Source organism: Bos mutus, chromosome 2 (genome assembly GCF_027580195.1).
Source record: "Bos mutus isolate GX-2022 chromosome 2, NWIPB_WYAK_1.1, whole genome shotgun sequence".
Lineage (NCBI taxonomy): Eukaryota > Metazoa > Chordata > Mammalia > Artiodactyla > Bovidae > Bos > Bos mutus.
The window spans coordinates 76083012-76098509 of record NC_091618.1 but is presented as its reverse complement, the minus strand read 5'-3'; the positions used below and the strand labels follow the sequence as shown (position 1 = coordinate 76098509).

At 38.5% G+C, this 15498-nt stretch overlaps 1 protein-coding gene across 1 annotated transcript in view; it reads right to left on the bottom strand.

Moving 5' to 3' along the window:
• THSD7B (thrombospondin type 1 domain containing 7B) overlaps positions 1-15498 on the bottom strand; it is a 926619-nt gene that overhangs the window by 251067 nt on the left and 660054 nt on the right. Inside the window, exon 14 of the mRNA XM_070380583.1 lies at positions 9236-9414. Within this exon, the coding sequence (XP_070236684.1) occupies positions 9236-9414 (179 nt within the window). The remainder of the gene's footprint in view (positions 1-9235; positions 9415-15498) is intronic.

Genomic DNA, 15498 nt, shown 5'->3' with positions numbered 1-15498 from the left:
AGGTACTGGAACTTCAGCTTTAGCATCAGACTTTCCAATGAATATTCAGAATTGATTTTCTTTAGGATTGACTGCTTTGATCTCCTTGCAGTCCAAGGAACTCTCAAGAATCTCCTCCAACACCACAGTTCAAAAGCATCAATCCTTCGGCACTCAGCCTTCTTTATGGTTCAACTCTCAATCCATACATGACTACTGAACAAACCATAGCTTTGAATAGATGGACATTTGTTGGCAAAGTAATGTCTCTGCTTTTTAATATGCCATCTACGTTTGTTATAGCTTTTCTTCCAAGGAGCAAGCATCTTTTAATTTTATAGCTGCAGTCACCATCTACAGTGATTTTGGAACTCAAGAAAAGAAAGTCTGTCACTGTTTCCATTGTTACTCATCTATTTGTCATGAAGTGATGGGACTGGATGCCATGATCTTAGTTATTTGAATGTTGAGTCTTAAGCCAGCTTTCTCGCTTTCCTCTTTTACTTTCATCAAGAGGCTCTTTAGTTCCTCTTCACTTTCTGCCCTAAGGGTGGTGCTATCTGAGTATCAGAGGTTATGGATATTTCTCCTGGCAATTTTGATTCCAGCTTGTGCTTCATTCAGCCTAGCATTAAGTCATGCAGAAAAAACTAAATCTTGGTTGAAAGAGTGTTTTTGCATGGATTGATCAAAGGATCTAGTCAAGACCTTGGTAATTGGCTTTTTTGGTAATTTAATCAAGGGATAAAGCTTGAAAAATCTAGAGGGCACAAGCTTACAATTAGTAGATAAATAAATCCTGGAGATCAAATTCACAGCATAGTGATTATAGTTCACGATGCTGTACTATAAAGTTCCAAGTGACTAAGAGACTAGGTTTTAATTATTCTCACCACAAAAAAGGAAATGATGATTATGTGATGTGAGAGGTGTTTTAACTAATTCTATAGTGGCAATCAAATTACAATGTGTAAATGTATCAAATCCATACATTGTACATCTTAAACTTACACAGAGTTATATGTCAATTATATCTCAGTTTTAAAAAAAAGAACTGGAAAATTAATGTGCCATTTAGAATCTTTCTTTGAAATGAGTCTTAAGTAGGCTATGTTTAGAAGAGCTTCCAGGTAGTTCAGTGGTTAAGAATCCACCTGCCAATGCAGGAAAGGCAAGAGACTCAGATTTGATTCCTGGATTGGGAAGAGGCCCTGGAGGAAGAAACGGCAACCCACTCCAGTATTCTTGACTGGGAAATCCAATGGACAGAGGAGCCTGGCAGGGTTGCAAAGAGTCAGACGTGACTGAGCATGCACATGCAGCAAAACTCCCATCAGTACATGGCTTAACTTTCTTAATGCTTGTGGTTAAAGTCATATTTTTAATGTATGACAGGAGGAGGGACGTTTCCGATTTGCATTTAAAACTTAAAAGGTAGGATGATTCAGGAAAGATCTGAAAGGTAGATTCTGCCAATACTTTTTTCTAGAAAAGTACCTAAGCACTTCTACCTGAGTACTTTGTTAAGACGACAGTTTTGCAAAATTTCCAATACAGATGATGTGAGGCTGCTGCTGCTAAGTCGCTTCAGGTGTGTCTGACTCTGTGCGACCCCATAGACAGCAGCCCACCGGGCTCCTCTGTCCCTGGGATTCTCCAGGCACGAATACTGGAGTGGATTGCCATCTCCTTCTCCAATGCATGAAAGTGAAAAGTGAAAGTGAAGGCGCTCAGTCTTGTGTGACTCTTCGAGACCCCATGGACTGTAGCCTACCAGGCTCCTCCGTCCATGGAGTTTTCCAGGCAAGAACACTGGAGTGGGTTGCCATCTCCTTCTCCAATGCATAAAAGTGAAAAGTGAAAGTGAAGGTGCTCTGTCTTGCCTGACTCTTTGAGAACCCATAGACTGCAGCCTACCAGGCTCCTCCATCCATGGGATTTTCCAGGCAAGAGTACTGGAGTAGGTTGCCATTGCCATCTCCAATGTGAGGCTAATATTACCTAATATATTTCAGAACTTCAGGAGTTAAAGGACTAGGAATAATATGAGGTGTAACAGCACATTTGAAAGGGTTCCAAAGACAAAATTTGACAAAATTTGCCCATTTCACAATTTTATAGCTATCTCCTGCCAATCCTGGAAACCCTGCCTAGCAACAGCATTGGGGAAATTTGCCAAGCCACATTAGTAGAGAACTATCTAGAGGTACATAGGAATCTCTTTCATAAAAACTAAAAATGAGTTTGAGTATGTGCAGAGCGGCAATACCCAGTATTAAAAAACACAGTAAAATGCAAGAGAGTGGACAACATGTAGAGGACAATTGCTTCTCATGAGTGACACTGGCAGTTCTCAAGAAACATGATCAAAGTTGCTTAAGATTTCAACAAGTCTGAGGGACAGTCCTTCTGGAATGATCAACAATAGGGTATATGTAGATACAAGTGTAGCGGGGAGAGGAAGCTCTTGAGAAGGAAAATATGATTTTTTTCTTTTATTTTTTGCTTGGAAATGGCGACAGAGCAAGAACGAAAATGAAAGATTGCCTTTCCTGCAAGCTCTACTCAGCTCAGTTAGTGGTTTGTCACAAGTAGAAAGCACAGCACTTGGATTGGCAGACAGCCACAACGGATATGAATGGGTGAACACCAGCCTTCAGGAATCATTTCGCTCTGTCTGTGAGATGGGGTGACATGTACCTGAGTTTTGCTATAATAATTACTATGTCAGGGAGAGGTGAAATGTTTTAGTAGTATCTGTCTTTATTAAATCCTCCCAAGTAACCCTAAGAAATAAATCATGCTGCATCTCTTAATTTTTTGACCTATGATATTTCATAATTACAATGAGTTCTTATCAAAGGTATAATTAATCACCAAGCCATACCTCCCTATGCAAGAACAGTACACCTGAATGTACTTGATCATGGATAAGTGTGGGCCTTCTATATTAATGCTCAGGAAGATGACTTCTTGCTCCATTACAGTCTGGGGCTCCTGCCAATTCCAGAGTGAGCAGAACTCTGCCAAGAATGATTTGGACTAGCTTAGGATGAGTGGAAGTTGGGCAGGTCCAAAGAAACCAAGAGGCCAAAATTGGTTAAATCAAATTAAGCATTAAGTGTAGCCATATTTTTCTGGGTAAACAAACATTCAGATTGAATGACAGTTATCCTCTTTCCACATCCCAACATGCTACTAACAATTAATGAAGCAATATTAAAATGTACATAAGCTACTTCTCTACGGAAAACTTTTCTCATCTGAAGTTGCCTTCTAAGGGAGAAATGCTCCTGCTAAAATACAACTGTTTATCTTTGGAAAGAAAGTATTCTTTAAAATAGTATTACCTAGCTATGAAAAATAAAATGAATTATACTCATCATTTACAAATTTAGGCCACTTCTCTTTGGAGTAAAGACACACATTTAAAATAGAAATTGTTTCTAGAAAACATTCATTTAATTTATATCCTCTCATTCAGGTGCAAACATAATCAAAACTCTTTCAAAAATGTGTTTAAATAGATAGGGTAGATTTTTTTTAAAGTATAGATAATGAATCCCAATGTAAGATTTCTGCTCACGCACACTGAACACATAGATTTGCAACATATAAACAAACATGGAATTTCCTGCCCCTCCCTTGCTTTCGATTGTGTAAAGAACTCATAAAGGGAAATGTCAATCCAATGGAACTTTAATGTCCTCATATTTAATCTTCTATTAAGCAGAATTACAAAAGAAAAAATACAGCAAAAAGATACAGTACAAGTGCACTTAAATCCACTCACTACATTATAGATTGTAAAAAATTAAAATACATTATCTATTTGATTTTGAACAGTAGAGGCAAGGACATCAGGCAACTGACCTGATAATTCAATAAACTATTTAGAAGTTTTCTAGCTATATGAAAGCTTTGGGTAAGCTACATGCTAGAGCTATTTAGCATCACACATACACTTAGCAGAAAGCCATCAAAGGATTGCTGTCACTTTGGTGCTTCTGGAGAAAGAGCTATCATATTGATAAGTTTTAGTTGAAAAGGGAGGCCTTTTATGAGAGATTATAAATATCAACTTCACAAACTGACTCAGAGCAGTTTATGAGCTTGTGTACATAATATCAACTCTTTCATTTATATCACTGAGTTAAATTTCAATGGAGATACAAACACAGGACTTTTCCAGGCAAATTGTTAATGAATCCTTAGGACAATTTGGAGTTCTTATTTCTTCCTGAAGAGCTCAAGTTTTTTGAGAATTCGAATGACAAATCACAGCTTAAGAGACCAGAGTTCTAATACGTATTTTATTCTTTCTATAGAGCTAGCCACCCACTCATCCAGAGAGACAGCTTCTTTTCAAATAAAGCATCCAATGGATGTAATCTGACAATTCACTGGATGGTGGACCAGGGGCCAGAATGAGTTACAAAAGCAGAAAGACAGCCCTCGCCCTTGGAAAGACCCCATGTTTTGAAACGGAACAAAGGAGGAAAGTGACTAAGTGCATGCACGTGTACTAACATTTACACAGCTTGCACATAATATACGTATATATGTAGGTATACATATGTGTGTACAATAAGTATATACAATACACACACATAAGAAAATTCAATATTTTTCAAATGATATGTTAGGTTCAATCCATCATATACGGAATCTTCTTTATGCACAGGTACCAAAGATATGAACTTTTCTCACTGCTATAATTTGGTTATATTTTTTAAGCTCTTTCTTATGGGTGAATACATGAGAGAGTATTACTCTGGTTCCAAAAATAGGACAATAAATTGAGACCTAAAAACCAATTGGAAAGAAGACCAATAACCTAAGGCCAGTAGTAAAATTGAACTTTACAAAACAGCCTCAGTGTACCTCTACTGGATCTAATTTCCAGCATAGAGAAACAAATAGCAAGCTCTTCTATAGAAGAACTGCCATAAATAATAGAAGCTGGGGAATATTTCGTAAATAAAGAAAATTCCAGACAATTTATTTTCAGATGAATTAAGAAAATGTGGATAACTTCAACAAATTTCAACAAATAACACACATACACACACACACACAAGGAAAAATGCTACTGTAAAAAATACTAAACATAAAGGAAATTGTCAATAGAGGCCTTTCTTTTCTAAAGCATGCTGCTGCTGCTGCTGCTGCTGCTAAGTCGCTTCAGTCGTGTCCGACTTTGTGCGACCCCATAGACACCAGCCCACCAGGCTGCCCTGTCCCTGGGATTCTCCAGGCAAGAACACTGGAGTGGGTTGCCATTTCCTTCTCCAATGCATGAAAGTGAAAAGTGAACGTGAAGTCGCTCAGTCATGTCTGACTCTTAGCGATTCCATGGACGGCAGCCCACCAGGCTCCTCCGTCCATGGGATTTTCCAGGCAAGAGTACTGGAGTGGGGTGCCATTGCCTTCTCCGTTTCTAAAGCATACTTTTACTTAAAGTGTATTTGTGGAAAGCTGTCTATAGATTTCATTATATTTTTGCTCTTATGTATTGCATTTTTCCTTGCCATTCATAGACTTACAAGTGAGAGGGAGGGCTTATTATTTACTATCTTGATCAATTATGTTAAAATATCAAGTATGGATTAGGGTGAAGTTTTTCAAGTTTAAACCACATGTATTATAAATACCTGAAACCTCTTTGCATCAGAGTACATGCCATGTTAAATTTGATTTCTGATAACTAAATCTCAGGATTCAATTCTGAGCATCACAACCAATGTCTTTGGAATGCTACCCACTTCCTTCCCGAATGCAAAAGCTAGAAACACCTCCTGCAGACAAACCTATCTTTGCTTAGCCTTCACATATGGAATTTATCTAAGATTCTTGAACATAGGATTAATTTCTAATGTGTACTATTTAAGGGTACAAGTTTTAACATCAGTTACTCACCTAGAGCCAGACATCCTGGAATGTGAAGTCAAGTGGGCCTTAGAAAGCATCACTATGAACAAAGCTAGTGGAGGTGATGGAATTCCAGTTGAGCTCTTTCAAATCCTGAAAGATGATGCTGTGAAAGTGCTGCACTCAATATGCCAGCAAATTTGGAAAACTCAGCAGTGGCCACAAGACTGGAAAAAGTCAGTTTTCATTCCAATCCCAAAGAAAGGCAATGCCAAAGAATTTTCAAACTACCTCAAAATTGCACTCATCTCACACTTTAGCAAATTAATGCTCAAAATGTTCCAAGCCAGGCTTCAGCAATACCTGAACCGTGAACTTCCAGATGTTCTAGGTGGATTTAGAAAATGCAGAGGAACCAGAGATCAAATTGCCAACATCCGCTGGATCATCAAAAAAGCAAGAGAGTTCCAGAAAAACATCTATTTCTGCTTTATTGACTATGCCAAAGCCTTTGACTGTGTGGATCACAATAAACTGTGGAAAATTCTGAAAGAGATGGGAATACCAGACCATCTGACCTGTCTCTTGAGAAACCCGTATGCAGGTCAGGAAGCAACAGTTACAACTGGACATGGAACAGACTGGTTCCAAATAGGAAAAGGAGTACGTCAAAGCTGTATATTATCACCCTTCTTATTTAACTTATATGCAGAGTACATCATGAGAAATGCTGGGCTGGAAGAAGCACAAGCTGGAATCAAGATTGCTGGGAGAAATATCAATAACCTCAGATATGCAGATGACACCACCCTTATGGCAGAAAGTGAAGAGGATCTAAAAAACCTCTTGGTGAGAGTGAAAGAGGAGAATGAAAAAGTTGGCTTAAAGCTCAACATTCAGAAAACGAAGATCATGGCATCCTGTCCCATCACTTCATGGCAAATAGAAGGGGAAACAGTGGAAACAGTGTCAGACTTTATTTTGGGTGGCTTCTAAATCACTGCAGATGGTGATTGCAGCCATGAAATTAAAAGATGCTTACTCCTTGGAAGGAAAGTTATGACCAACCTAGATAGCATATTGAAAAGCAGAGACTTTACTTTGCCAAAAAAGATCCGTCTAGTCAAGGCTATGGTTTTTCCAGTGGTCATGCATGGATGTGAGAGTTGGATGGTGAAGAAAGCTGAGTGCCAAAGTATTGATGCCTTTGAACTATGGTGTTGGATAAGATCTTGAGAGTCTCTTGGACTGCAAGGAGATCCAACCAGTCTATCCTAAAGGAGGTCAGTCCTAGGATTTCTTTGGAAGGACTGATGTTGAAGCTGAAACTCCAGTACTTTGGCCACCTCATGTGAAGAGTTGACTCATTGGAAAAGACTCTGATGCTGGGAGAGATTGGGGGCAGGAGGAGAAGGGGACGACAGAGGATGAGATGGCTGGATGGCATCACTGAATCAATGGACATGGGTTTGGGTAGACTCTGGGAGTTGTTGATGGAGAGGGAGGCCTGGCGTGCTGCAATTCATGGGGTTACAAAGAGTTGAACATGACTGAGCGACTGAACTGAACTGAACTAAGTGTTTAGAACAAGTTTCCTTTAAGTCCTAATAGGCATACAAGTACTTTATCTTATCCATAGTCTCAAATTTGATAGACAGTTTTTGATACATTTGCATACACACAGTAAGAATACAGTTTTGGGATCTGCACTCAAATGAAGTCCTTTTACTCCCTGGATAATTTTCTAGTTCATAAAAGTAGTGTATTAAAACTAGTGTTTAACACTAGTTTTATAAAGGCTTTGTTTTCTTTTATGGTTTTGAGGAGACAAAAGAATTATCACACATTATTTATAATTACAAATGCCTAGCAGTTATTTCCTTCTTTAAATCCCTGGAAAATCCCCTAGGGAGGGTAAACTAGTCTTCAGGCAGAGGATTCATTTCAAAGTCCTCTTTCTGATCATCAACTTGGGTCATACCTTTCTTCATACTGAGGAGGTTTCTCTCCTCAAACTCCCCCTACTTGGGTTGTTTCCCTCCTATTTTCATTAATCATATCCCAACCTTCCCTTTCCCAAACTGTTGTACTTGAGAAGTTTTTTCTTTTTTTTTTTTGACAAAATTTGTGTGGATTTTGCCATACTCTGAATTGTTTTTTCCCCAATATGCTTTATATTTGCTTTGAAGGAAGCAACCAGGATCATCATTTTACTCTACATAACTTAAAAAAAAAAAAGACTAGCTTAATACTTTACCCTGTCTTAGAACACAAACATTTTTTGCCATTATAATAATTTTTCATTTTCAGCAAGTTATGTATCTTTTATCAAAACTTACAAAAAAAGCTAGAGATGTCAGTCTTGAAATGACAAATGATATCTAAATAGAAATAGTATTAGATATGTTATTTATATTAATTAACTAGACATTGGATTTCCCCTCCATTAAACAATCTCTATATAAAGTCTGATCAAAATGGGGATTAGAGGGAAGAAATAAATAGACTTAGTAATAGAAGCCTGTGTAGCTATTCTGCTAAAAGTTTCAGAGTCATAAAGGATCTGCAGGCCCATGTTTAAGACGCATGTCACTTAAGAATAAAGAACTTATTAACAACTGTCATCTTGTACTTCACCTAATCAATTAATTAAAATATATATATAAGTCCATGTATAATAACAGTATGCAACAATGGGAGAAATTTGAGTTCTGTATCATAATTCTTCATTAAATCTTAGTTTCTGTTATATGGGTAAAGTTAAATGAAATATTCTAATCAATTTTGCTTAAGATGGAAATTTCATTTGATATCTGCATGACAGTGTATGCTTTAGGTTCCATTTATGAAAACGGCTTTGATTTAGGGGGAAAGGTAGAAAAATAGCTCAGAAGAGACAGAAAGAGCTGTGAAAACACTGACAAGATTAGGAACAAAGAAAATTACGATGAAGAGTTAGGTAAAGGAAAAACAGAACACCAGTTTTGGAGTATGCAGATAAGACCGCTAATTATATCTATAGCCATAAAGTAATTGATATTCTCCCAACATTATTACATACACACACACACACACACACACACAGAAACCTTTTATAATATAATTAATCAAATAACATTTCAAGATAATTTAAAAACCAACTGGATTTAATTTTTGTAAACATCATTATAGCTAATATTACCAAGTCGTTCTCAGCATTGCCTAGGAGTGGACAAAGCTTCTATTACTAATTCTATTATATTAATTTCTACCCTCTTATCCACTCTTCTGAACGTCTAATAACTTTTTATGAGCTACTTAGAACAAGATAATGACTTCAATTTCAACAGGAAATAATAAAGGAGATACTTTTTCTGCTCTGTATTTGTTGTTTCGTGTACTTTACCTGATTCTTGAGATCCAATTTGGGACATGGGCGACCTCCATTGTATGGTTTTTCTTTCAGCCATTTCGATCTAATTCTCACTCCAATCCCACAAGATGAACTGCAAGACCCCCAACTTGACCAGTCGCTTAACTTGCAATCAAATGGGCAAGGAATGACACATTCTTCTTGAATATAGCCTGAAAAAGATATAAAAGAAGTGAAGAAAGTCTGATCAAAATGTACTGATCAAATTTACTTTGTTTACTTTATTAGAGATCATATTACCTAACAATACTGCTGCAGGGGTTTCAATAAACAGACAAAAGATTTCCAAGAGAGATACATATGGTTACTTCTCCATTCCAAATTTGTGCCATCTGCTTACTTCATAGGCAAATTTGGGATTGAGGAAGGAAGAAGGGAAAAGTGCAAAGTCTTCCTTTCTAATAAGAAGAAATGAAGCAGCTCAGGGTTAATGATGGCACTATCTCCCCCTGCAATGGATCTACATTCCCTTTTCTGGGAACAGAGAGCATAATATAGTCAATCTCAGTGCCTTCGATCTGCAAAGCTTTCACAAAGAAAGATCTTGATTCTCACTGCTGTAGTGTGACTTGAATGAAGGAGGAGGGCAAAGACTGAACCACAGATTAGGAAGAGCAGGATACTACTGAAAGAAAAGAGGAATCGTGAAAGGCTGTACATGAGATACTGGACTGGAATCAAGAGGTGAAGGTTGAAATACAGTTGCAGATGTTCTAGCTTTCCTAGCTCTTATTCTGTCCTCAACCCACTTCTTGCTACAATTTTTCTCTGATTAACCATCACATCTACAGATCATTCCGTTCAGTTCAGTCGCTCAGTTGTGTCCGACTCTTTGCGACCCCATGAATCACAGCACGCCAGGCCTCCCTGTCCATCACCAACTCCAGGAGTTCACTCAGACTCACGTCCATCAAGGCAGTGATGCCATCCAGCCATCTCATCCTCTGTCGTCCCCTTCTCCTCCTGCCCCCAATCCCTCCCAGCATCAGAGTCTTTTCCAATGAGTCAACTCTTCGCATGAGGTGGCCAAAGGACTGGAGTTTCAGCTTTAGCATCATTCCTTCCAAAGAACACCCAGGGCTGATCTCCTTCAGAATGGACTGGTTGGATCTCCTTGCAGTCCAAGTGATGCTCAAGAGTCTTCTCCAACACCACAATTCAAAAGCATCAATTCTTTGGTGCTCAGCTTTCTTCACAGTCTAACTCTCACATCCATAAATGACCACTGGAAAAACCATAGCCTTGACTAGACGGACCTTTGTTGACAAAGTAATGTCTCTGCTTTTGAATATGCTATCTAGGTTGGTCATAACTTTTCTCCCAAGGAGTAAGCGTCTTTTAATTTCATGGCTGCTGTCACCATCTGCAGTGATTTTGGTCACCAGATATGTATTCCCAATTTCCATCTCTCCAATAAATTCTATGCCACCTACTGATACACTCTAACCAGATGCCCGATTCCCCTCAAATTTAACATGTCTAAAGCTGAGGTCACCGATTTTCTCCTAGAACATTCTAATTTTCTTATATTCCTTACCTTAATTAACTGCAGCATATCTGATTTCTATGTACTGGTGTATGAAGTTGCTCAGTCCTGTCTGACTCTGTGATCCCATGGACTGTAGCCTATGAGGCTCCTCAGACCATGGAATTTTCCAGGCAAGAGTACTGGAGTGGGTTGCCATTTCCTTCTCCAGGGGATCTTCCCGACCCAGGGATCGAACCCAGGTCTCCCGTATTGCAGGCAGACACTTTACCATCTGAACCTCCAGGGAAGCCCATACTGGTGTATATACCTGTATAATCTCTTCCCTTTGAATCTGGGCAAGACCTGATTAGATTATGGTATGTGGCAAAAGGGAAGGGAATGCACAGATATTAATATGTCAAATTTTGAATTAATCCAAAGGAAGATTATTCTGAGGGGTCCTGAATTGATCAGGTGAAAATCTTTAAAAGAGTGATTGGGCTTTTTGTCTGTGTGTGTGTGTAGAACAAAATTCTCCTACTGGTCTTAAAGAAGCAAATAGCTGTGCTATAAAATGCTACAGTGTGGCCACAGTCCAGGGGACCACAGCCAGCTTCTAGGGCCTGAGGACAGCCCCTGGCTCTCAGCAAGCAAGAAAACAGGGGTCTCAGCTCTGCGGGTTTTAATACAGGAAGATGATTCTGCCAACAATTACAAGGGAACTTGGAAGAGGAGTTTCCCTCAGTCACACTGGGCAGAGTCTTAAATCTTGACTCACAACTTGATTACAGTCTGGTGAGACCCTTCAGCAAAGAATTTAGAGAGGCCACGGTTGTACTTCTGACCCATGGAAACTGTGAGATAATACATGTTTTGAAGTGCTATGTCTATGTTAATTTGTTATGCAGCAATTGAAAGCTAGCAGATTATCCAAAATAAAAAATATTTCAGTTACCTTAGACCAGCCTCCATCATTTTACACATATACTAATTAGTTCTTATGTTGAAGCATCACAACAATGTCCCCTACTCTATAATTCTTTTTTTTAAATTTTATTTTATTTTTAAACTTTACAATATTAGTTTTGCCAAATATCGAAATGAATCCGCCACAGGTATACCTGTGTTCCCCATCCTGAACCCTCCTCCCTCCTCCCTCCCCATACCCTCCCTCTGGGTCGTCCCAGTGCACCAGCCCCAAGCATCCAGTATCGTGCATCGAACCTGGACTGGCGACTCGTTTCATACATGATATTATACATGTTTCAATGCCATTCTCCCAAATCTCCCCACCCTATCCCTCTCCCACAGAGTCCATAAGACTGATCTATACATCAGTGTCTCTTTTGCTGTCTCGTACACCTATAATTCTTCTGGTTCATCCCTGGTTCAACTCTTTCTGACCCAGAATACTGAAATATTCTCCCCACGAGTCTCCTTTTCTCCTAATCATTCTCTTTGGTATTGGTCAGTCACTCTGAGGAAAAAGTTACTATTCTAAAATACATAATAATTTACACTAGTCCTTTTATAACCTTTGCTGATTCTCTATTGTCTTGAAAATAAAGTGACAACCACTTTGCAAAAACTATAAGATTTTTCATAAGTGGCTCTACACAAAGATTTTCAACGTTGGCCACAAAATATGTTCCCACTGGCCAGGTTATACTAGGGACTAATTCAACCAAATCTCAGAGGATGGGACCTAGGCAATGGTAGTTTTCAAAGATCCCCAGAGAATTCTAATGGGTAACCTAGTCTCAGAACAACCTCCCTGACTTGTTTTCCTCCTGCCCTTCCCTCTCCTATATCTTGAAATCTTTCCACATAGACTACTTCATCTTCTCCAATAATATTTATGCTTTTCCTCATGAAAACACCTGCTCTTCCTCTAACCAGTTTAGCTTTCATTATTTCCCTAGTGGCTCGGATGCTATAGTCCATGGGGTTGCAAGGAATCGGACACAACTTAGCGACTAACACACACACACACACACACACACACACACTTCAACTACTCTCTTGAAGTATGGTTGACCATCTGGCCCCATCACTCCTCTGCCATGCCTAGTCTGGCAAAACTTCAGATCTAAATTGGTCCAACTACATTCCTACCCTGTGCTTAATACTGGAAACCAAGTGGAGACTAAGGCAGTGCTAATGCCATACATTGCTTGGTGATTCTTCTGAGTTTTCTTCTCACTCCAGTTCCACATGACAGCTTTGCCAAACCTCCTCTCCTATTTTCAAACTTTTAAGATCTGTTCTTTTTCAGAAGAAATAGGAGTGAATACGAACTCTTTTAATTTCCTATGACTATATTTGTATGAACTTCCATATTTTTCTTCTATCTTCATATCACAATGGAAAAGATATGCATTTTCTTATATAAGCCATCTTTTCACCATTTTCTATCTCTCTACACTCTCTCACTCTCTAATTTTAGAGTTATATTTCTCATACATTAATACTAGAATGATTGTACATTCCCCAAATAACACTCACTGATAAGAAAGAGCACACTTTAAACACCTAAGTCATCAAGAGGGATCCCTCTGAGGTTGAAAACAAATTCTATTTGGGATTGTTAACATTCTCTATTGTTTATCATAGTTATAATTGTACAGTCATTACTAAGGAGTTTTAATTATTAATTTAGTACTTGGTGTATAAAACGGAGAAGCCTATGGCACCCCACTCCAGTACTCTTGCCTGGAAAATCCCATGGACGGAGCAGCCTGGTAGGCTGCAGTCCATGGGGTTACGAAGAGTTGGACACGACTGAGCGACTTCACTTTCACTTTTCACTTCTATGCATTGGAGAAGGAAATGGCAATCCAATCCAGTGTTCTTGCCTGGAGAATCCCAGGGACAGGGGAGCCTGGTGGGCTGACATCTTTGGGGTCGCAGAGTTGGACATGACTGAAATGACTTAGCAGCAGCAGCAGCAGTAGCAGGTATATAAAAAATGCTAACTATAGGATTAACTAGAGGCCACAGGCATTACTTGGTTTTATAAAGAAACTGAGTCACAAAATGATTCCATTTGCTACTGAATGAAAAAAGTGGATTAGTAATTGAGTGAAATTAATTTTTTCACTCAATTAATTTTCATGGTGTAAATGCTTCAAATGTGAAATTTTAGGAGACTTCATATAAATTAACTTGTTAATCCTTGTGTGTCTACTTAGATTCTATGTTAAAGTAGATTTTGAATTAGATGCTCTTTTAAGTCAAGGAGACTTAATATAAATATCTATATTTGCATATTGAAGGATTTTTAATTATAGGGCCTCTTAGTGATATGTTTTTTTTTCCCTGTGATAAGACATGAAACCAGAGGATCTCTATGAAAATCAAGGTCATAAATTCAATGAGTAAAATATAATTCTGAAATTCAACAGATTTGAGCAGTGGTGACATTTATTTTTCAAAAAAGTTATTGGCATGCTAGAGTATACCCCAAAGGAAAGACCATACTGAGAACCATTAATAACTGCATAGTTTTATACCTATCTTATAATACCTACAACTGTTGGTAGTAGAATATGATCAAATGTGACTACCTACAAGTTAACCTACCATAAGAGAATTCCAATTTCTGACTATGGAAACTTCAATAATGTTTTTTTTTGTGTGTGTGTGTAATAAAGTTTTATTAAAGTATAAAGGAGATAGAGAAAGCTTCTGACATAGGCATCAGAAGGGGGTAGAAAGAGTACCCGCTTGCTAGTGTTAACGATGAAGTTATATAATCCAAAGAATATCTGGAGGTTGTAAAGACCTCATCAGACCTACTCTCATAATTTACATTTTAAAATAACACTGTCCTCAGGCAAGATACATCCTTGTAAAGACCAGGTCTACTCTCATAATTAACATTTTAAGATAACAGAAGGTTGAATCTAAAGACTGTCCTTAGGCAGGATACATTATTGGTATATAATCCTAAGGAATGTGGAGAAAGAAAAAAAGTTTGTCCTTTCTTTTTCCTTGAGAATTTCAGACCCCTCTCTCCTTGGGGACCTCTAGACTCCCTATCAACCTGTCTAGGAACTGACTCTCTCATTCTCCCCCCTTTTTTTAGGAGAATTATGTTGTCTAGGGAAAAGGGGCATCGTTCTCATTTTATAACTACTTTCGAGCTGACAAGGGGCGTTGTCCCTAAATTGGTGAGGCAACATATTTTCCTAATCCTCATATTGAGGATATCTGATCCAGGGGCCTCAAATAGTAGCTGTAGGAAGCTACAGCAGTAGCAGGAGTTTGAGCAACCATTTGTAACTTAATTAGATATGTGGCTCTTACCTATGGGCATGGCTTCCCCCTGGTTGGATAGGGAGATGTACCCTGGGTCTAGCCTTTACTCATGGCTTTATATTTTCAGAGCTTCCAAAAAAGCCTGCTAATTTACCCCACCTTAAAACTCGGTGGGCAAGGTCTGTATTTCATTGGTATGATTATTTGGTTACAGCATTTGTTCCCTCTTTGAGAACTACAGATGTTATGTTACGAGTGGATGCTTTGACTAATTTTACTCAGCAGACATTACAAGATTCTCAAAAGGCTATTTCAGCTCTTAATGCTGAACAAGCACAAATTAGAAAGGTGGTTTTACAAAACAGATTGGCTCTAGATATTCTGACAGCTACAAAAGGAGGAACTTGTACCATTGTTCATACCCAATGCTGTACATATATACCTGATATGAGCATGAATGTTACTCATTTTACCAGCCACATGAACAAGATGATTAGGGCCATGGATA